This window comes from Gorilla gorilla, chromosome 15 (assembly GCF_029281585.2).
Source record: "Gorilla gorilla gorilla isolate KB3781 chromosome 15, NHGRI_mGorGor1-v2.1_pri, whole genome shotgun sequence".
NCBI classification, from domain to species: domain Eukaryota; kingdom Metazoa; phylum Chordata; class Mammalia; order Primates; family Hominidae; genus Gorilla; species Gorilla gorilla.
The window spans coordinates 109,757,444-109,780,813 of NC_073239.2; the positions used below are offsets into that span (position 1 = coordinate 109,757,444).

Consider the following 23,370-nt stretch of genomic DNA (forward strand, 5'->3'; position numbering starts at 1 on the left):
AGTGTTAGGTCTAACAAAATGAAAGAATTGTAAATAATTACAATAGCTATTGTTTACTGAGCACGTATGTTCCAGATACTGCACAGAGCACTTAACATATATCCTTACATTTATTCCTTACCATAACTCTGTGAGGGAGATGATGATATTCTCATTTTATAGTTGAAGAAATTTAGGCATGGAGAAGGAAAGTAAGTTGCTGCAAGACTAGTAAAGTGGCAGAGCCAGGATTAGAACCTAGTCTAACTCCAGGACGTGTTTTTGACCACTGTGCATACTGCCTGCCTCTCAAGAATTTGCCCGATGTAGTCAAATTGATGACAAAGATTAATCTACCTTCTGCTAACCTGAAAACTCAAAGGTAGGGAAAAATAGTTGTCATTATTGCTTTTTCCTCTAAATCTACAAAGTTGTGTGAGTTCAGAGGATTGCACTGTGATTATCTGGGCATCTTGTTAGTCTTAGTTCTTTCAAACAGCATGGGAAGTTCCAAGGTTTGTGGTGATGAGTATGAAACAGAATGTACCAAAAGATAAAAAAGCAAAAATAAGTTGCTGATTTTAATCTTCTGTTGTGCCATATGAATGGACTCATGCTTAACCCATTTGGGGAAAATATAGAAACCTAGAGCCATGTTTTTGCTACTAGGAGATTTGACAGGAAATCCAGAAGGTGAGTTCAAAGAAATGAGAGTAAGAAACACGAGAACATGTAAAAACCAATTATAGTAATAAAGCAATAAAGCTAAAAGAAAATTATATGCCAACTTCTGGTGATATGCAAGACAAGTTATATTCTTATCATATGTTGATTACTGGGGAACAGATGCACACCAAAACTAATTGTAACCTGCAATTTCAGGGGACTAATGCAGTGAAGTCCTTTGTGCTATTATGTTTCTGATTTTTTTTGAAACTGTCAGCTTTTGAGTAAAGATATAAGTCTCCCAGTGAGCCTCTGCCAATACTCATGAAACCACATGGCTTATGTGCTGCAGCAGCTGTAGTGCCCCATTCATTCTGCTAACTGTTAGCCATAGTAGACAATGAAGGTGTCAGGTTATATGCTCCCTATAGGCTGAAACCATGTCTCATTCACCTTCATTCCTCAGTGCCTCCTGAGCCCAGCACATAGTAATTGCATGGTAGACAGGTTGTGTGGCTCAACACCTGTAATCCCAGTGCTGTGGGAGGATTGTTTGAGGCCAGGACTTTGCAACCAGCCTGTGCAATAAAGCCATATCCCATTTCTTAAAAAAAAAAAAAAAAACTTCAGCCAGGCCTGGTGGCATGTGCCTATAGTCCCGCTACTCGGGAGGCTGATGTGGGAGGATCCCCTTGAGCCCAGGAATTTGAGGCTGCCATGAACTGTGATTGTGCCACTGCACTCCAGCCTGGGTGACGTGAGACTCCGATTCTTAAAAAAAAAAAAATTGCTCAATAAATGTTGGACTGAATGTTAATTATTGCTTTTACATGTAAGCTTTTTCTCTTTAGGATATGGAGGCACAGCAAGTTAATGAAGCAGAATCAGCAAGAGAACAGTTACAGGATCTGCATGACCAAATAGCTGGGCAGAAAGCATCCAAACAAGAACTAGAGACAGAACTGGAGCGACTGAAGCAGGTCAGGATTTGCGATTGATGACTTCTGAGACTCTGTCCTCTAGCGGTCATATGAGCAGACCTCCCAGGAAAGCAGCTTACTGAAATTTTTAGAGTATGGGCTCAGGGTTACCCCACAAGTTCCTCCTGCCTTCCCATCTCATCTGAAGGGGTGGCCTGCCCCTTCACACCTGTGGGTATATCTCGTCAGGTGGGATGAGAGACTGAGAAAAGAAATAAGACACAGAGACAAAGTACAGAGAAAGAACAGTGGGCCCAGGAGACCGGCGCTCAGCATACGGAGGACCTGCACCGGCACCGGTCTCTGAGTTCCCTCAGTATTTATTGATTACTGTTTTCATTATCTTAGCAAGAGGAATGCAGTAGGAGAGCAGGGCGATAGTGGGGAGAAGGTCAGCAAGAAAACATGTGAGCAAAGGAATCTGTGTCACAAATAAGTTCAAGGGAAGGTACTATGCCTGGATGTGCACATAGGCCAGATTTATGCTTCTCTCCACCCAGACATCTCAGTGGAGTAAAGACTGACAGAGCAGCATTGCTGCCAACATGTCTCGCCTCCAGCCACAGGGCGGTTTTTCTCCTATCTCAGAATAGAACAAATGTACAATCGGGTTTTATCCTGAGACATTCAGTTCCCATGGGCAGGCAGGAGAAAGAGGCCTTCCTCTTATCTCAACTGCAAGAGGCCTTCCTCTTTTACTAACCCTCCTCAGTACAGACCCTTCACGGGTGTCGGGCTGGGGGACGGTCAGGTCTTTCCCATCCCACGAGGCCATATCTCAGGCTATCACATGGGGAGAAACCTTGGACAATACCCGGCTTTCCAGGGCAGAGGTCCCTGCAGCTTTCCGCAGTGCATTGTGCCCCTGGTTTATCGAGACTGGGGAATGGCGATGACTTTTACCAAGCACACTGCCTGTAAACATTTTGTTAACAAGGAACATCCTGCACAGCCCTAGATCCCTTAAACCTTGATTCCATACAACACATGTTTTTGTGAGCTCAAGGTTGGGGCAAAGTTACAGATTAACAGCATCTCAGGGCAAAGCTATTGTTCAGGGTACAGGTCAAAATGGAGTTTCTTATGTCTTCCTTTTCTACATAGACACAGTAACAGTCTGATCTCTCTTTCTTTTCCCTACACCATCCTCCTTGATTTTTGTTTTTTAACAGATGAGAAATGGAGGCACAGAATGGTGATGGCACTTGCCTGGTACAACTAATTAAAGATGGAATAGAACCAAGGTTTCCTGTTTCTGAGCCCAGAATGCTTTCTATTACCCTGTCTGTATTTTGTTATATCTCCTAGTATAGAAAACTTCAAAACATATTATATTCATCGGTTGGTTTTCATAGTTTATTGCATTTGTGCTTTCTAGGAACAGCAGTAAATATTATTTAATAAAAATACAGATACAATATTAGTGCCATATTAACTGTTCTTTCTGCTTGAGAAAAAAGTCTTATACAGACTCTTCTAACAAATCATGTTTAAAATTATATTTCATTGTTCAATTAGCAGTTGCATGTTCCCAAGCCAAATTATTTTACTTTAATGTACTCATATAATAGTTTCAATATTAACAGAGTTAAACATAGCCACATTTTCAGAATAAGATTCTATATCTAATGTTAATAACATCACTAATTTACTAAGTGACAGCATTGTTATAGGCATTTAGTACATATTATCTTATTTCCTACTCACAAGTAAATCACTACTATTCTCTTTATTTTACAGAAGAGAAAACTATTCTTATAATTCTCAGTGCTTTACTGTTAGCATTTCCATCTTTGTGTATTTAAATTCTTTAAAGACGTTTTTCATTAGGATTTATTACTTCTGAAACTTGTTCTTTTCTCAGAGAAATTTTTTTTATTATAAAAGTTGTAATTCAACTCTGTTTCCTGAGTACTCAGTGAAAAACTCACCAAGTAACAACGTGCAGGGTATGTCATAGGCAGTTTTAGATAATTTAGTTATGAGATTAGCTGTCCTTTCAGAAATTGCATTTTAATTTATTCAAGGCACTATTATATATTAAAAGGCAACAATTTAATGTTCTTGATGCTTAATGAGATAATTTTCATTTTGTTATGGCAGATGGTTTTACCGTACCTCTTCCCAGTGCCTTTTTAAAATGAGGGAGTTAAGTAGAAGAAAATGGAGCTTAATGTAGCTATGGGCTATTTATTTAGTAATCATATGTTCCAAATGGAAAGTGTTTAATCTTGCAATTGAAGAGTCCTTTAGTGCTTCTTATTAATTTAAGTAATACCAACCTTAAGTTTTATACTTGCCTAGAGCTTAAAAGAAATCAGACAAACCTTGTAAAGTGTGATTCTCCTACCCTAATTACCTTTCTCGTAATCTCTTTTCTCACCTCTCTTGATTTTTTTCCATTTGTGTGATGAACAACTTGAGCTAAATGTTTAACAGTCTCTAGCAGTGTGCTGCCATATCACCTTTACTTTTTCAGACAGCTCCCGAACTGCTGCTGTACTCTTCACTGTCTTCACTGTTAAGTGAAAAGCTTTTGAAAGTACTTAGTAACTCCAGTTACTCCTTCTCTGTTCTACGTTCTATTTCAGTGATTTGGACACATTTTTGGATTGGCATGTGCTTTACTCTTAGATTCTGAGCTGTCTCTGAGTGATCCATTGTACAAACGAACAGTGCATTAGTGCAGTTGTTAATGAGTTTGGAGGTATTAGCCTTTTTGGGGAGATTAGCCTTTTGTCTATAATATGAATTGCAAACAATTTTTCCCAGCTTGTCATCTGTCTTTTAGTTTGCATAGGGTTTTTATTTTGTTTTGTTGCGATGCAGAAGTTGATTTTTGAGACGGAGTGTCGCTCTGTTGCCCAGGCTGGAGTGCAGTGGCGCGATCTCGGCTCACGGCAACCTCCGCCTCCTGAGTTCAAGCAATTCTCCTGCCTCAGCCTCCCGAGTAGCTGGGATTACAGACGTTCACCACTATGCCTGGCTAATTTTTGTATTTTTAGTAGAGACAGGGTTTTACCATGTTGGCCAAGGGCTGGTCTCAAACTCCTGACCTCAAGTGATCCACCCGCCTCAGCCTCCCAAAGTGCTGGGATTACAGTTGTGAGCCACTGCACCCGGCCAGAAGTTGATTTTTATGTAGTCAACTTTATCATTCTTTTCTACCAAGGCTTCTGGATTTTCAGTCACCGTGTTCCTCTTTGTGAAATTATAAAGAAATTTGCCTCTGTAGTTTTCTTCTAGTACTTTTTTGGTTTGATTCTTGCATATAAATCTTTTAATTTATTAGGAATTTACTCTGATGTGTGAGGTGAGCTACAGATCCAACCTAATTTTCTTCCATATGGCTACTTTTTTCCTAGTATCATTTTTAAAAATAGTTTATTGATTTGAGATGTCACCTTTATCATGTCCTAAATTCTCAAGGTATCTAGATCTGCTTCTGGACTTTTATTCTCTTCCATTAGTCACTTTGTCTGTTTATGCATCAGTACCACATTGCTTTTAATTTCTGAGATTTTATATGTTTTAATGTCTTTATGACCCGTTCTCCTTTTCAGAGCTTCTGGCTTTTCTTTTTCTTTTCTTTTTTTTTTTTTTTTTGAGCCAGGGTTTCACTCTGTCACCCAGGCCAGAATGCAGTGATGCGGTCACAGCTCACTGCAGCCTCGACCTCCTCAGGCTCAGGTAATTCTCCCACGTCAACCTCCTGACTAGCTGGGATTACAGGCACGCACCACCAAGCCTGGCTAATTTTTTTATATTTTGTAGAGTTGAGGTCTCACTCTGTTGCTCAGGCTGGTCTTGAACTCCTGGACTCAAGCAATTCACCCACTTCAGCCTCCCCAAGTGCTAGAATTACAGTTGTGAGCTACCGTGCCCAACCTGGCTTTTCTTTCTTACAGTTTTCCATATGAATACTAGAATAACTTTACATAGTTTTTTTTTTAAAAAAAAACAGCTTTTGTTTATGTTGAGATCATGTCAGACTTATGAATTAATTAGAGGAGAACTGACATCTTTATGATGTTGTATTCCTAAGAATATGATATGACTTTTTATATGTTCCAGTATTTTTTGTACCCTTTAGAAATGTTTTAAAGTATTCTTTATATGTACTCCACACATCTGTTGTTAAATTTGTTTTTGCTACTATTATTTCTTGGGGCCTTTTTCTCATATCTTCTAACTGCTTTATATAAAACTATTGATTTTTATATATTGTTTTATATTCTGCCACCTTACTAAATTATTGTTTTTCTTTGTCTCACGTACTTTGCCTATTTTTTAAATGTTCCTGGTTTGTGTTTTTAATCTATTTTATGAACATTATATTGATCTTTATCATATATTTTATGAATATTTTTTCCAGTTTGTTGTCATATTAATGCTATATACCTGAGATTCTTGAAGAGATTATCCATTCTTCCTCATTACTACAAGATAAACATTTTTTTGTTTCTGATTATTTACACTGTTAATAATTATTTATTATGGATCTTTGTTTACAATACATACTGAAGTGCCAGCTTTTCATCAGACCCATCTGTTATTCACTTAGTTATATACTCATTATATAATACACTCTGTTATAAACTCAGTTATATACTGAGTTACATGTTCAGCACATACTGATTGTCTACCATGTGCCAGGCACTGATTTAGGTACTGAGGATGGAACAGGGGACACTTATTTTGCTTCTGTTTTGTTTGTGCCTCACTTTGCAGGAGTTCCACTATATAGAAGAAGATCTTTATCGAACAAAGAACACATTGCAAAGCAGAATTAAAGATCGAGACGAAGAAATTCAAAAACTCAGGAATCAGGTATGAATCACTATTCACAACTTGTGAAAAGATGCCACTGATAAAGCTACATTTTTTTAAAAAGGACACAGTAAGAACTTTCCCTGTGTTTTCACCTGAGTTCTTTTGTAACAGTGGTGACAAAAGTTCTTTTCAACCTGGTATAGAAAATTCGTCTAATGCCATTTGAGTCTACATTTGCTCTGTTCTATGATTTGCTTCTTATAGAAGTATCTTGTAGCCAAAGTCACGAAGTAGATGAGAATTACCCCGAAATTTCAGACCTTTTGACATCAGTGTGGTTGTGCTGATTGCCAGGTTCATAATTGTGATTTCATTTTCCTAAGAAAAATCTAATGATAAATCTTCCTATTAATGATCGATCAGTCTTCCATAAAGTCACCAAGATATTTTTTTAACCGTGAAAATGTAAAACATACAGAAAATAATGACACTCATGTGCCTACCACCCAGACTTACCAAAGCCTTTATCATTAGCTGATAGAGTCACACGTTCACATTCCCTGTAATCATAGTTGTCCTTTCCTTCCTTAGGTTTAGACAATTGATTTAATGGACTTAATAATCATTTAAATAATTTACATAAAGATTGAGTCTTTATTTTTTAGTTAGTTAATGGCTTAGTTTGAACTATGAAAAGTCAAATAATTTTGGTCTTTTAAGTTTCCAGACTTGATAGGAGTCCATAATTTTAAATGTTTTGAAATATTTTGTCTTAATTTTTATAAGAGTTGAGAACAGCTCACTGATTTGAGGATTCCCTTCTTCCCTTGCCTATTTTGTGAAATACTTACAAATAGTCACATGATGTGCTAGCAGAAAGTCAAAAGAAGGAGCAAAAACCACCAATTGGTTTAATCCTTTTTCTATATTTACTAAATATTTATTGAGTACCTACTGTATCTGAAGTATTGCACCATTTTTGTTAATCAAGAATTAGGCCAGGTGAGGTAGTTCATGCTTGAAATCCCAACACTTTGGGAGACCGAGGCAGGAGGACCGCTTCAGCTCAGCAGTTTGAGACCAGCCTGAGCAACATAGTGAGACCTTGTCTCTACAAAAAATCAAAAAATTAGGCGTGGTGGCACACACCTGTAGTCCTAGCTACTCAGAGGCTGATAAGGGAGGATCACTTGCGCCTGGGAGGTCAAGGCTGCAGTGAGCTCTCAGTGCACCTCTACACTCCACCTTGAGTGACAGAGTGAGACCCTGTCTCAAAAAAAAAAAAAAAAAAAAAAACCATAGGGTGGCTTATGCCTGTAGGCCTGTAGTCCTAACTACTTGGGAGGCTGAGGCAGGGAGATCACTTGAGGTCAGGAGTTCAAGATCAGCCTGGGTAACATAGTGAGACCCTCATCTCTAAAAAAATATTTTTAATTAGGTGCATGGTGGCACGTACCTGTAAGTCCCAGCTACTTGGGAGGCTAAGACATAAGGATCACATGAGCCTAGGAGTTCAAGGCTGCAGTGAGCTATGATCACCCCACTGTACTCTAGTTGGGCAACAGAGAGAGACTTTGTTTCTTAAAAAGAAAGAATTAACCATAGGAGGATTTCCCTTAAAGGTTTTTCATCAAATTAGAAGAGAGCAAAACCTTTGTCCCGTAGAATTAAGTTGACTTGTACAATCTGAAAAGAGATCAGCATCTTAATACATTGCCGAAAAAAAAAAATCACACAATTGGAGTGAGTTAAGATTTATTCTGAATGAACAATAAAGAATTATGCTTATTATTTTTGGGCTTTCTGCATGTAGGTTAAAAAAATAGGTTGCCAGTTTGAATGTTTTTTCATTTTTCACACCTGTAATCCCAGCACTTTGGGAGGCCAAGGTGGGCAGATCACTTGAGGCCAGGAGTTCAAGACCAGCCAGGCCAACATAGCAAAACCCTGTCTCTACTGAAAATACAAAAAAATTAGCTGGGCATGGTGGTGCAGACCTGTAATACCAGCTACTTGAGAGGCTGAGACAGGAGAATCACTTGAACCCAGAAGGCAGAGGTTGCAGTGAGCCAAGATTGTGCCACTGCACTCCAGTCTGGGAGACAGAGCCAGACTCTATCTCAAAAAAAAAAAAAAGAAAAAAAAGAAAATTATTGCATGGGAGTAGATGAAAACATACAGAGAAAAAAAATGAACCTTTATTTTTATCCCCTAATTAGACTTGCAAAGTTACCAAAAATTACTTTGAGATGACGCTAAGCCTAAGCTATAAAGCTTCTAGGAGAACGTATAGGAGAATCTTTTTGCAATTTTGAGGCTGACAGATTTCTTAGAGAAGATACAAAAAGCGCTAACTGTAGAAGAAAATGATAAATTGCTATTCATAAAAATTAAAATTTTCTTCTCATCAAAAGAGATTATAAAAATAAAAACAGGTAAGCCACAGATTGGGAAATAATATTTACTCTCTCTCTCTGTATATATATATCTGATAAAGGATTTATAACCAGGATAAGAACTCTTAATAATAAGGTGCACAGCCATTTCTTTTAAATAGGTAAAAGACTTGAATAGACCCTTCCAAAAAGAAGAAAAAAGCACACCTTGTTTTATTGCATTTCTCTTTATTGCAGTTTGCAGATACTGCATTTTTACCAAATTGAAAGTTTGTGGCAACCCTGCATCAAGCAAGTCTGTCCACACCATTTTTCCAACAGCATATGCTCACTTCATGTCTGTGTCACATTTTGGTAATTCTCACAATATTTCTGATTTTTTTATTATATCTGTGGTGATCTGTGATCAGTGACCTTTTATGTGACTATTGTAATTGTTTTGGGGGCACACAAACTGCATCCACATAAGACAGTGAACTTAATCCATAAATGTGTGTGTTCTGACAGCTCCATCAACTGTCCATTCCCACATCTCTTTCCCTCTCCTCAGGCCTTTCTAGTCTTTAAGACACAGCAATATTGAAATTAGGCCAATTAATAAACCTACAATGGCCTCTAGGTGTTCAAGTGAAAGGAAGAGTCAAATGTCTCTCACATTAAGTGAAAAGCTAGAAATGATTAAGCTTAGTGAAGAAGGCATGTCAAAAGGCAAGATGGGCCCAAAACTAGGCCTATTGGCACCAGTCAGCCAAGTTTTAAATGCAAAGGAAAAGTTCTTGAAGGAAATTAAAAGTGCTACTCTAGTGAACATACGAATGATAAGAAAGCCAAACAGCCTTATTGCTGACAAGGAGAAAGTTTGAGTGGTCTGGATAGATCAAACCAGCCACAACATTCCTTTAAGCCGAAGCCTAATCCAGAGCAAGGCCCTAACTCTCTTCAATTCTGTGAAGGCTAAGAGAGGTGAGGAAGCTGCAGAAGAGAAGTTTGAAGCTAGCAGAGGTTTGGTTTATGAGGTGTAAGGAAAGAAGCCATCTCCCAAATGTAAAAATGCAAAGTGAAGCAGCAAGTGCTAATGGAGAAACTGCTGCAAGTTATCTGGGAGATCTAGCTAAGATCATTGATGAAAGTGGCTGCACTAAACAGATTTTCAATGTAGATGAAACAGCCTTCTATTGGAAGAAAATGCTATCTAGGACTTTCATAGCTCCTTCTCCAGAAGAGGAGAAGTCACTGCCTGGATTCAAAGCTTCAAAGGACGGGCTGACTCTCTTGTTAGGGGCTAATGCTGCTGGGGACTTTAAGTTAAAGCCAGTGCTCATTTACAATTGTGGAAATCCTAAGACCCTTAAGAATGATGCTAAATCTGTGCTGCTTGTGCTCTGTAAAGGGAACAACAAAGCCTAGATGACAGCACATCTGTTCACAGCATGGTTTACTGAGTATTTTAAGCTCACTGTTGAGACCTACTGCTCAGAATAAAAGATTCCTTTTAAAATATTACTGCTTATTGACAACATTCCTGGTCACCCAAGAACTCTTAATAGAGCTGTACAAGGAGATTAATGTTGTTTATGAAAACATTTTTGTTTCATCCATTGTTTATGAAATCATACCTGCCAATACAATATCCATTTGGCAGCCCAAGGTAAATTTTGACTTTCAAGTCTCATTATTTAATTAAATTAATAAATTAATTTATTTTTATTTTTTGAGACAGAGCCTGATTCTGTTGCCCAAACTGGAGTGCAGTGGCCTGATCTCAGCTCACTGCAACCTCTGCCTCTTGGGTTCAAGCAATTCTTGTGCCTCGGTCTCCCAAGTAACTGGGATTACAGGTGCATGCCAACACACTGGGCTAATTTTTGTATTTTTGGTAGAGACGGGGTTTTGCCATGTTGGGCAGGTTGGTCTCTAACTCCTGGCCTCAAGCAATCCACCTGCGTCAGCCTCCCAAAGTGCTGAGATTACAGGCATGAGCCACTGCACCTGGCCAGTTAATTTATTTTTGAGACAAGGTCCCACTCTGTCACCCAGGCTGGAGTGCAGTGGTGTGATTTTGGCTCACTGCAACCTCCACCTCCTGGGCTCAAGTGATCCTCCCACTTCAGCTTCCCGAGTGGCTGGGATTACAAGTGCAAGCTACCACGCCTGGCTACTTTTGTTTTTTTGTAGAAATGAGGTCTCACTATGTTCCCAGGCTGGTCTCAAACTCCTAGGCTCAAGTAATCCTCCCCTCTCAGCCTTCCAGAGTGCTGAGATTACAGGAGTGAGCCACTGTGCCTGGCGAGTCTTATCACTTAAGACATACTTTTTATAAGGCTATTGCTGCCATAGATTCCTTAGTTGGATCTTGAGGCACAGTCAATTGAGAACCTTCTGGAAAAGATTCACTATACTAGATGCCATTAAGAACATTTGTGATTCATGGGAGGAGGCCAAAATATCAACATTAACAGGAGTGTGGAAGAAGCTGATTCCAACCCTCAAGGATGGCTTTGAGGAGTTCAAGACTTCATTGAAAGAAGTAATTGCACATGTGGTAGAAATAGCAAGAGAACTAGAATTAGAAATGGAGCCTGAAGATGTGGCTAAATTGCTGCAATCTCATAATAAAACTTAAACAGATGAGGAGTTGCTTCTTACCGATGAGCTAAGAAAGTGATTTCTTAAGATGGAATCCACTTTTGGTGAAGATGCTGTGAACATTGTTGAAATGACAACAAAGAATTTAGAATACTACATTAACTTAGTTGATGAAGCACTGGCAGGGTGTTAAAGGATTGACTCCAGTTTTGAAAGATGTTCTGATGTGAGTAAAATGCTATCAAACATCATTACATGCTACTGGGAAATCTTTCGTGAAGGGAAGAACCCATCGATGTGACAAACTTTGTTGTTATCTTATTTTAAGAAATTGCCACATCCACCCCAGCCCTCAGCAGCCACCATTCTGATCAGTCAGCAGCCATCAACATCAAGGCAAGACTCTCCACCAACAAAAAGATTAGGACTCCCTGAAGGCTCAAATGATGGTTAGCATGTTTATTTAAAGCACGCTTGGGCCGGGCGTGGTGGTTCACGCCTGTAAGCCCACCACTTTGGGAGGCCGAGGCAGGTGGATCATCTGAGGTCAGGAGTTCGAGACCAGCCTGACCAACATGGTGAAACCCCATCTCTACTAAAAATACAAAATTAGCCGAGCGTGGTTGCAGGCATCTGTGATCCCAGCTATTCAGGAGGCTGAGGCAGGAGAATTGCTTGAACCTGGGAGGCGGAGGTTGCAGTGAGGTGAGATCACACCATTGCACTCCAGTCTGGGCGGCAGAGCAAAACTCCGTCTCAAAAACAAAAGCAAGCTTGTCCAACCCATAGTCAACCCAACACAGAATTTGTAAACTTAAATCATTATGAGATTTTTTTTGTGACTGTGGTATTTTTTTTTTTTTTTTAGCTTATCAGCTATCATTAGTGTTAGTGTATTTTATGTGTGGCCCAAGATAATTCTTCTAGTGTGGCCCAGGAAAGCCAAAAGGTTAGACATCCCTGATTTAAAGTATGCACATTGTTATTTTAGACATAATGCTACTGCACTGTTAATAGACTACAGTATATTGTAAATACAGCTTTTTGTTGTTGTTTTTGGGAGACAGGATATTGCTCTGTCACCTGGGCTGGAGTGCAGTGGTGCGATCACAGCTCACTGCAGCCTTGACCTCCCAGGCTCTAGTGGTCCTCCCACCTCAGCCCCCCAAGTGGCTGGGACTACAGGCATGCACACCACACTCGGCTAATTTGTAAATTTTTTGTAGAGGTGGGGTCTTATTATGTTACCCAAGCTGGTTTTGAACTCCTGGGCTCAAGCAATCCTCCTACCTTGACCTCCCAAAGTGCTGGAGTTACACACGTGAGTCACCACACCTGGCCTAAATATAACTTTTATATGCACTGAGGAACCAAAAAATTTGTGTGACTGACTTTATTGCAATATTCACTTTATTCCAGTGGACCAAACCCATATTATCTCTGAGGTGTGCCTGTATATGAATGATTAAATAAGCATGTGAATAGGTGCTCAGAGTCATCACTAAGGTATACTACCGCACACCCACTAGAATGGCTGAAATGGAAAAGATTGGCAGTAGCATGTGTTGGTGAGGATGTGGTGCAGCTGGAACTCTCACCCACTGCTGGTGGAAGTGCACAGCAACACAACCACTTTGGAAAACTGGCTGTTTCTGATAAGGCTAACATACATCTAACCTGTGACTTTAGATATTTACCCAGTGTAAATGAAGACATATGACCACTAGAAGACTTGTACATGAATATTTATAACATGCTTGTTCATAAATAGCCCAAATTGGAAACAACCCAAATGTCCATCAGCAGGTAATGGATAAACAAATTGCAAACCATTCGGCAAACTAACACAACTCAGATGAATTTTTTTTTTTAAAGCCATATGCAAAAGGATTCATACTGTGTGATTCCACTCAGGAAATTCAAGAATAGGCAAAACTAAATTCTGCTAATAGAAATCACAATAGTGATTGTCTAGGGTGATGGAAACATTGTTTGTTTTGATCTTGATGTTGGCTATACCGTCAAACATTTGTCACAGTTCGTTTTTTGCTTAATACCTGGGTATTTCACTATATAGATTTTACCTTGATTAAAAAATCTTGAAGTATGTTGATTAGGGGATCATAGTACAATCTTAAAATTGAGAATTCTTTTAAAAATAGTAAACCTTAGTTTATACTCAATAAAATTCCATCTGGTAGTTATTTGTTGTGGTGTGCCTAATTTGTGGGGAGTGCTGTAAAGGATTCATAAGAAAGGAAGCTAATTTTTTAAGTGCCTACCATATGACAGGTACCATATTAGGTGGTTTATATGTTAATTTAAGTGAGCATCATATCCTATGAACAAGGAAACAGGCTCAGATTTAATAGCTTTCCCAAGATACTGTAGCTAGGAAATGTCAGAGCTGGGGTTTTAAACCTAGATCAAACTTTTTTCAAAACTGTATTGATGATGTAGACAATGATTCTTGCCCTCATGAAGCTGACTTACAGTTTCATTGAGGAGGCAAAATTGACTCCCATAAAACAGCGTTATCGGAGTGACTGATGAATACCAAGACATTTACCAAGAAAGCTAAGATTAACCTGGGCTAGAGTGATTAGAGAGGACTTCAACAAAGAGTATGAAGTATGTTGATTAGGGGATCACAGTGCAATTTTAAAATGGAGCATTCTTTTTTAAGTAGTAAACCTTAGTTCATATTCAATATAATTCCATCTGGTAGTTATTTGTTGTGGTGTACTTAATTTGTGGGGAGTGCTGTAAGGGATTTATAAGAAAGAAAGGCAGGTGGAACCTAGATAAGAGAAGGGGATTGAGTTTCCAAACAGAGGAAACGTGGCCAGCATAGCCGAGGCTGGATGAGAGTAGAGGGAGATGGAGACAGATAAGACCAGATGGAAGATGGAACGAAGGAAGTCGTTAAGTATCAACTTTCAGCCAGAGTCTCCTAGGACAACTGTCATTTACTATCCCTAAATACCATGTGCAACGGGTGCTGTCATCTTCACTTACAGATGAGGAAACAGATTCAGAGAAGTATAGCAATTAACCCGAAGTCAAATAGCTTGAAAATTGCAGAGCAGAGATGAAAACCTCAGAGTGTGATCTTTGCGCTGCACCATAACTGTTGAATGACGGAGGCTTTTGAATCCCTGTTGAAAAGTGTGGATTGTGTCTCTAAACCCATGCTTTGAAATACTTTGACCATGACGCCTCAGTGAGAAAAACAGTTTACATCGTGTCTCAGTACTCACATGCACTTACATGTACCAAACCGAAACAGGAGTTTCACAAAATTATACTTTTATATACTATGTGTTACATAAATATCAGAATATGTCCCATTCTACTATTACATTTTTTAAAATGCTGATTTTAACCCACCAAATTGATTTCATGACCCCAGTTTTTGAAAATCACTTCTGTAGACATTGAGTCAGTATAGAGTTTTGAGAAATCAATGAATGCCACAATTTACCTATGAAAATGTAGTAGTGTGATTTCTGTATTGTATGACTTTCATTTTATGTAAGAATTTTGTGAACACTTTCTCTTTCAGCTTACCAATAAAACTTTAAGCAATAGCAGTCAGTCTGAGTTAGAAAATCGACTCCATCAGCTAACAGAGACTCTCATCCAGAAACAGACCATGCTGGAGAGTCTCAGCACAGAAAAGAACTCCCTGGTCTTTCAACTGGAGCGCCTCGAACAGCAGATGAACTCCGCCTCTGGAAGTAGTAGTAATGGGTCTTCGATTAATATGTCTGGAATTGACAATGGTGAAGGTAATCAAAAAAGGAATCTCAAAAGAACATTTCATTCAAACATGGTTTTGAAAAGTTATAGAAGGACTATTTTTATTTGAAAGAAACCATCCAGTGAAGGACTCAATTTTCTGATACGAGACCTGGGCCACGTACTGTTTAGTATTGTTGTTAGTGAACCGGATAATGGACTAATTAATATTCCTCACCAGTGTTAGACTTGGGGAAAGTAGTCTGAGGATTGATAATTATATTGAAATGTCTGAGACACTTAACAAGATGATGGTGACAAGGCGAGGAATTCAGTAGAGGGGAGCTTTCAGGACACTTGAAACAAGATTTGCTTTAATAATCTTCCAGTAAATAGTTATGGGTATTAAAGCTAATACATAGTTCACATAACCATATCTAAAGAAATCTATAGATTCCCAACATATGTAATTAAAAAATAATGTGTAAGATAGTATAAGCATCAACAGATCAGATTTTTAATCTTGGAACTTCGTAAAGTCTACAAATTGTCATTCAGCAAATTTCTCAGTTCTTTGGCTTTAAATTATTTCTTTTAATAAAAAAAATTGTTTAAGAGATACTGGGTGCCAGGTATGGGGATGGCACTGTAATTTAAAAAGGGTGATCAGGAAGACCTTGTTGAAAAGTGTCACTTTTTTTTTTTAATGTATAATTATCATTTTATTTGTAATTGTTAATTACAAGTAAAAATGAAATTACAAATAAGTAAATCATACTCCTTAATGGCATAAATAAAAAGTGCCTCACTTAAATTAATAAAATTTTCCTGACCATAACTTCTGTGATTTTTTAAGGGTTTTCAGTTTCTTTTAGGTTTCACTTTTTATTTTTTTATTTTTTTATTTTATTATTATTATACTTTAAGTTTTAGGGTACATGTGCACAATGTGCAGGTTAGTTACATATGTATACATGTGCCATGCTGGTGTGCTGCACCCATTAACTCATCATTTAGCATTAGGTATATCTCCTAATGCTATCCCTCCTCCCCCCCCCCCACCCCACAACAGTCCCCAGAGTGTGATGTTCCCCTTCCTGTGTCCATGTGTTCTCATTGTTCAATTCCCACCTATGAGTGAGAACATACGGTGAAAAGTGTCACTTCTTTAAAGTCCCAAAGGAGGTAAGATAGTGAATGAGGAGGCATAGAAAAAAAGTGTTCCAGGCAGAAAGAAGAGCAGGCAGAAAGAAGAGCAGGCACAAAGGCCTTGAAGCAGGCATGTTCCTGGCATGTTTCAGGAACAGCAAGGAGACCAAGGCCTCTGGAGTAGACTGAGTGAAGAAGACACTTGTGTAAGATGAATCCAGAGAGCTTAGAATAGGCCGTTGAGGCCTGTATGGGGACTTTTACTCTGAATGAGGTAGGAAGCCATTGAAGGATCTTGAGAGGGGGGACTGATCTGACTTGCACTTTAATAGGCTGCCTCTGACTGCCGTGTCAAGAATAGACTGCACAGGGCTAAAAGTGGAAGCAGGGAGACAGGGCAAGAGGAGGCCAGAGGTGGGTGGGTAGCCATTGCATTAATCCATGTGAGAGATGGTAGTCTAGAACTGAGTGGGATTGTGAAGGTGGATTGAGAATTTATTTTAAAGGTAAGCTGACAGAATATGCTGGCAGATGAGATACAGAGTTTGAGAGAAAGGAGTCAAGAGTTTTGGCCTGAGCAGATGGAAGGATTGGAATTGTGATGTCCTGAGACAGGGAAATGGCAGCTGAGGCAGGTTGACAGCGAGGACAAGAACTCTGAATTGTAGCGTTAGGCAGGTTTGGGGTGCCCGTTAGATATCTGGATGGAAGCGAATAGGCAGTTGGATGAGTCTGGCAGGGGATGAAGCCTCTGGGCTGGAGTACACATTTGGGAGTCCTCTGCTTCATAGAAAGACCACCCGGCCTCACTCCTCCTCGCATAGGAACAAAGGGCCCATTAATATTGACTCTTGTCAACGCTTAGTATTTGTAAATTTCTTAATTTTTGCTAAAATCATTTTCTTATTTAAAAATTTTTTCTTGTTGTGGATATGGATGTTTAAACATTTATGTCATCAAATTTACCTGTCCTTTCTTTATAGTTTCATCTACTTTGGGGTGATGCTTAGAAAGTTGCCCTTGAAAATTCCTTCCACATGTAATACAGTGTATTTCCAATTATAATTGTCTTACTTAATTTTTATGTCAGTACACTAATTTATTTTCTTATTTAAACAGGCACTCGTCTGCGAAATGTTCCTGTTCTTTTTAATGACACAGAAACTAATCTGGCAGGAATGTATGGAAAAGTTCGCAAAGCTGCTAGTTCAATTGATCAGTTTAGGTAAGCAATGCCAGTAGGGATGAGTGTTGGACCATCAGCTGTTTTTACGTTTTTCAGGGTTTCAATCACAGTGACTCCCATCAGGCAGAGTCTATATTTAAAGTGACTTCTTTCAAGATATTTTATACTTATATATACTTTTATTTATTTTACAGTTATATTACATTTTCATGAAGTGACTTCTTTCATGATATTTGAAATATCATGTCAGAAATTATGTCAAGAGGTCTGCCAATGCCTACATTTTATTGAAGATGATTAACCCTGACTGTATCTCTTTTTTCTATAATAAATTCTATTTTTAAAAACTTCATTAAATTTTATTGAGAAAGCCTCTACTTCATGTAAAAGTATCCATTTGAATGTTTTATCCCAGAATTTTATCATGCTATTAGAATAAAAGATGCTACTATATATAGCTGAACAGCACTCATTGTATTATATATTTTATATAAATAACAATTTATGTTTATGTATATGTAAATTTTTTATATTAGCAGACATCTGCCTTATCAAAAAAATATTTTAATAGTTTACATATAGCATTGGTAAGGTTCTTGTCTAAATCACCTACTGTACATTTTTTCTTTGTAGTGTTTATAATGAAAAGTTTTAATGAATTGTGGCATAATAATCTTTTTGTACCTTTTTGTGTCAGAATTGAGCTATTGTATTAAAAATAAGAATGATATACCAAGATGACTGAAGCCTCAGAACTAGGATGCCATAGCCATTATGTCCAAATTAAGCACATCTAGTTCAACTATTCATTTATTCAACATATGTAGTTGTTAGAGAACCTATGTGCAAGACATTGTGCTAGTGGCAATGAAAGAAGCAGAAAGGGGTATTGCTTCTGCATGTATCTGTCTTGATAGGGAAAAAAATGTTGCAGAGGCGTAATAGATCTGGACAGCATATTGCTTCCACACTATTTATTCAAATGCATGAGTTTATAGCTTTGTACCTTTTAGAAGCATGTATCTATACAAAAGCTTCTAGATTAGCTATTTGCAGGTTAATGCCAACCAGACTCTTTTTTTCCCCAGTCACATAGTTGACACCCACCTAATTTTTCGTAACTTCTTTAATTCCACTAAAAAAGATTTAGGCCGGGCACGGTGGCTCACACCTGTAATCCCAGCACTTTGGGAGGCTGAGGCAGGCGGATCACCTGAGGTCAGGAGTTTGAAATTAGCCTGGCCAACATGGCGAAACCCCGTCTCTACTAAAAATACAAAAAAAATTAGCCAGGCGTGGTGGTAGTGGCGCACCTGTAATCCCAGCTACTCGGGAGGCTGAAGCTGGAGAATTGCTTGAACCCAGGAAGCAGAGGTTGCCGTGGGCAGAGATCGCGCCATTGCACTCCAGCCTGGGCGACAGGAGAGAAACTCCGTCTCAAAAAAAAAAAAAAAAAAATTAGAGAGGGATTAAGTTTGCCTCCTACAGTTGTGGCTGTAGAGTTAAGAGAAATACCTGTGCTGAAGTTTAACAGCCAAGCCCCAAATAATGATAAAAGCATTTATTTACCTCTATGACATTTTTATATTATTATTTCAAGTAATCATTTAACAGTCTGCTATAAAAATTGTTCTTCTGTGGTAGCCACATAAATAGTTTAAATGAGTTAAATTTATCAGCATCATTAGATATTACCACAGGAAGATTTGTTTTGACTGTGACTCTCTTCTCCTCTCTCCTGTCCCCCCCACACCTGTGTCTGCACAGTATTCGCCTGGGAATTTTTCTCCGAAGATACCCCATAGCGCGAGTTTTTGTAATTATATATATGGTAAGTAAACTTGTTTGAAAAAACAATGATGCACTTGATTTTTAACTAGTTTTTTTGTTTTTTTTGTTTGTTTGTTTGTTTTGGCTACAGATCTTATTGATGTTTTAGCAATCAATCAATTTTTTTTTGTCTTTTTTGAAACAGGGTCTGGCTCTTTTGCTGAGGCTGGAGTGCAGTGGTGCAGTCTTGGCTCACTGCAGCCTCTACCTCCCAGGCTCAAGCCATCCTCCCACCTTTGCCTCCCAAGTAGCTGGGACTACAGGCGTGCACCACCATGCCCAGCTAATATTTGTATTTTTTGTAGAGACAGGGTTTCACCATGTTGCCCAGGATGGTCTCAAACTTCTGGGCTCGAGTGATCCTCCCACCTTGGTCTCTCAGAGTGCTGGGATTTCAGGAATGCGCCAACACACCCAGCCAGCAGACAGTTTGGAAAGAGAGAACTCAGTTTTAGTAATTAAGATTTCTTTTGGTAGAGTATAAATTGACAATTCATTATGTCTAGAATATAAATTCCTCAAAGGCTTTTCCTACAAATAAAATTAAACGCAGTCTAATAGTTACCTCCATTTTAAAGCCCTTCTAATGATAAAAACAATTTGAATACAAAACAGTTTTTTATCTTGACGTTGTAAAGTTGCTTTAATTGTTTTCATGTGTTGTGCTTTATTTTCTAAAAGAGCCTCAAGATTGATTTACTTTCTCCCAGATTTCTTACCTCTAGTAAAATGGTTACGGTAGTTTGGGATGCCATTTCACATGTACTGTGTGCCTAAAAAGGCTGCTAACTATTTGGAGTGGGTATGTCTAAAAGTAGTTGGGTTGAATGAAAATGGGCTGTTTTCTTGAAAAGAAATTTCTTTAAAACTAAATGAAATTTCTTTTCTTTAAAAAGAAATTTCTCTGTGATCCACTAGAGGGAAGAGTTATTTCTTTAATTACAGGTTTTGTGTTGTTGTTTTTTTCTGAGACTGAGTCTCGCTCTGTCACGCAGGCTGGAGTGCAGTGGCATGATCTTGGCTCACTGCATTCTCCACCTCCCAGGTTCAAGCGATTCTCCTGCCTCAGCCTGCCGAGTACCTGGGGCTACAGGCGCACGCCACTGCACCTAGCAAATTTTTCTATGTTTAGGAGATGGGTTTTCACTATGTTGGCCAAGCTGGTCTCGAACTCCTGACCTTGAGTAATCCGCCCTCTTCGGCCTCCCAAAGTGCTGGGATTACAGGTGTGAGCCACTGCACCTGGCATAATAACAAGTTTTTAAGAAGGAAAGCGTGGGGAGTACAAAAAAAAATTGAATGGCATCAGAAAGCATTCAGAATATGCCCCAGAGGGGTTGATTTCCCAGGTGTTAGTGATGATGAGTAACACGGGCACTGTCATGAGATGGTGCCCATGAGATGTGATTTCTGGCACACGACAAAGTGGTGAGGCACTTAGTGATGAAATCTCGTATCATTTCGGTACTACCGTGAGGGAATTAAATTTGTCACTATGAATCGTGTTCTGGGCCCTACATAATGTGTCTGAAACCTGACACATTATTCCTGTCTAGAATATTTTCCCATCTCTTCTTCACCGAACATTGGTTAAACTGTCTTTCAGAATACCAACTATAACTGTTCTAGAAGTGTTTTCTAACCAACTTCATGTGTATCTAGCAGTTTTAATCACTCTGCATTATAATCAACTGATTGATTATTTTGCATACACGTGCATATTGTGAATGTGTTGAAGTTCAGAGCTGACTCCTCTCAACTGAATTCTGTAGGAGTAGCAAGTCTTTATTACCTTCCATTGCACTGAGCTCATTTAGTTGTTTCATTCATTCCTTCATGTGTCCCATAGGGGATACAGAGGCAGGTAAGACATAGTGCCTGCCCTCAGTGTACAGTGGGCCTTTGGTAAAGATTGGTTTATTGGCTAATCCACAAATTGCTTTTTCTTTCTCTAGGCTTTGCTTCACCTCTGGGTCATGATTGTTCTGTTGACTTACACACCAGAAATGCACCACGACCAACCATATGGCAAATGAACCAAGCCCAGTTGTTGCAGTGATTGGTTGTCTTTTTCTAGACTTGGGATCTGCAAGAAGGCCAATTGCCTAAAATTTCTGAGAACAGTGCACAAGATTATTTTATCACTACAAGCTTTTAACTTTTTAAGTTATTGTACAAGTATTCTACCTAAATCTTCCAATTTCCTTTAAATGGTAAGAGTTTCTAAAACAGACAATAATTTAACAAGCTCAGCTCTGCTTTTTCTGAGTTTAGTGGTCCTAATATATATGTAGAGAAAGACGCTGGGGTTGTTCACCTCTGTACAGACCATCTGTATGTTAGGTGACATTGATTATGGGTTATAATCAGGGAAACTAATTGTATTTAGTGACAAAAATAAAAAGTTTTTTTTTATAATTCAGTCTGCTTTTGGATTTTCATATATTTAACTTTGCAAAAAGATTTACTTTGTACATGTTACAGGCTTGATTGGTGTAAATCTTTTTGTAAATACATAAATAAAAGAAAAATATGCATTTTTCTTTTCTAAAATAATGGTTTTTCATCCCCGTTAAACAAGACCTTTCCAGATGGACTTTAGTGAGTAGAGCCAGACAGAAAGCAGCTGAAGTCACTTGTAAGTAATTCTTAGTGTTTGCCACTTCTTCCCAATGGATGCTCCTGTCATCCCCTTTCCAGCTCCCTGTGCTGTCTTCCTTGGATTCTTACTCACTCATTGCCTTCCTCCTCCCTTTTTCCTTTTCTCCAGCCTATATGTTGAGTTAGCTCGTGATACGCATCACCCCTGCTTCTAGTGTTTAGGAATCAAACCTGCCTTAGCAACCTGTGCTTTTTTAAGGTACTCTAGTGCAGAGATATTATTCGAAATGAGACATTTTCTTTGAAAATGTCCATTGTATTGTCTCTTTTACATTGGGTCCAATGTATTATCTGTTTTGACTTTCATTTTCATCTTCATGTTTTTTTTGTTTTTTAAAGAGACAGGGTCTTACTCTTGTCACCAAGGCTGGAGTTCAGTGGCACAGTCGTAGCTAGCTGCAGCCTCGAACCCTTGGACTCAAGTGATCCTCCTGCCTTAGCCTTCCGAGTAGCTGGGATTACAGACTTGAGCTACCATACCCAGCAAAGAGCAGTTTTAAATTTTGAGGTGTCCAATTTGTCAGTTTTTAAATTTTCTTGTTCATACTTTGTGTTCCTATCAAAGAAACCTTTGCCTAACCCAAGGTTATGAAGATTTTCTCCTATCATTTCATCTAGAAATTTTATACTTTTAGGCTTTCCATTTAAGTTTACGATCCATGTTGAGTTAATTTTTATATCAATAAACCCTCCAACTTGATTTAAACTTTCTCTGTTTTTTTAATTTTTAGAAATGGGGTCTTGCTCTGACACCCAGGCTAGAGTGCAAGGGCACCATCATAGCCCACTGCAGCCCCAAACTCCTGGGCTTAGGTAGTCCTCCCGCCTCAGGCTCACAAGGAACTATGACTACAGGCATGCACCACCACACCTGGCTAATTTTTTTTTCTTTCTTTCTTTTTTTTTTTTGTAGAGACAGGGTCTCACTATGTTACCCAGATTGGTCTCAAACTCCTGGCCTCAAGCAGTCCTCCCACCTCAGCCTCCTAAGATGTGGGAATTACAGGCATAAGCCACTGCACCTGGCCCTGCATGTCTGAATTATTAAGTTGTTCTGTCACCCGGCTACTCTCTTCATAGGTAATTAACATATGTGGATCTTGGGCTGTGCAAGGGTACAGTCCTTCCTGTCAGGGGGAACATCTTGGAAGCAGTCTGCTTGGTGCCTCACTGAACGTCTGACTGAAGTTTCTACTCTTTAAATGTGTCTCCATCATGACTTTAATTGACATAGAAGCCCTATAAATTCTTCAGAAGTTCTGGTACACTATTAGATGTGTATGTTTCTTATTTTTCATTGGAAAATGAAGTTTTAAAGGTCATCTTAGGTGTGTTTGGGCTTTTTTTTTCCAACTTGGCATGGGTGAAAAATGCAGAAAGTTCCCCATCATATGAGAGCAGATGTTGGGATTGGAGGTAGAGG

The 23,370-nt window shown here is 38.8% G+C and overlaps 1 protein-coding gene across 4 annotated transcripts in view; it reads left to right on the forward strand.

The window, feature by feature from the left end:
• Positions 1–21,704, forward strand: part of GOLGA5 (golgin A5) — a 45,635-nt gene extending 23,931 nt beyond the window's left edge. For 2 of the 4 annotated variants that reach the window (XM_019010191.4, XM_055361272.2), the window contains exons 8-13: positions 1,497–1,625; positions 6,357–6,455; positions 14,946–15,171; positions 17,390–17,495; positions 19,224–19,287; positions 21,242–21,704. In XM_019010191.4, coding sequence (XP_018865736.4) covers positions 1,497–1,625; positions 6,357–6,455; positions 14,946–15,171; positions 17,390–17,495; positions 19,224–19,287; positions 21,242–21,322 — 705 coding nt within the window. In that variant the 3' untranslated portion in view covers positions 21,323–21,704. The remainder of the gene's footprint in view (positions 1–1,496; positions 1,626–6,356; positions 6,456–14,945; positions 15,172–17,389; positions 17,496–19,223; positions 19,288–21,241) is intronic. The other 2 variants (XM_055361273.2, XM_055361274.2) reach the window with 1 other exon arrangement.
• Positions 21,705–23,370: the final 1,666 nt, after the last annotated feature.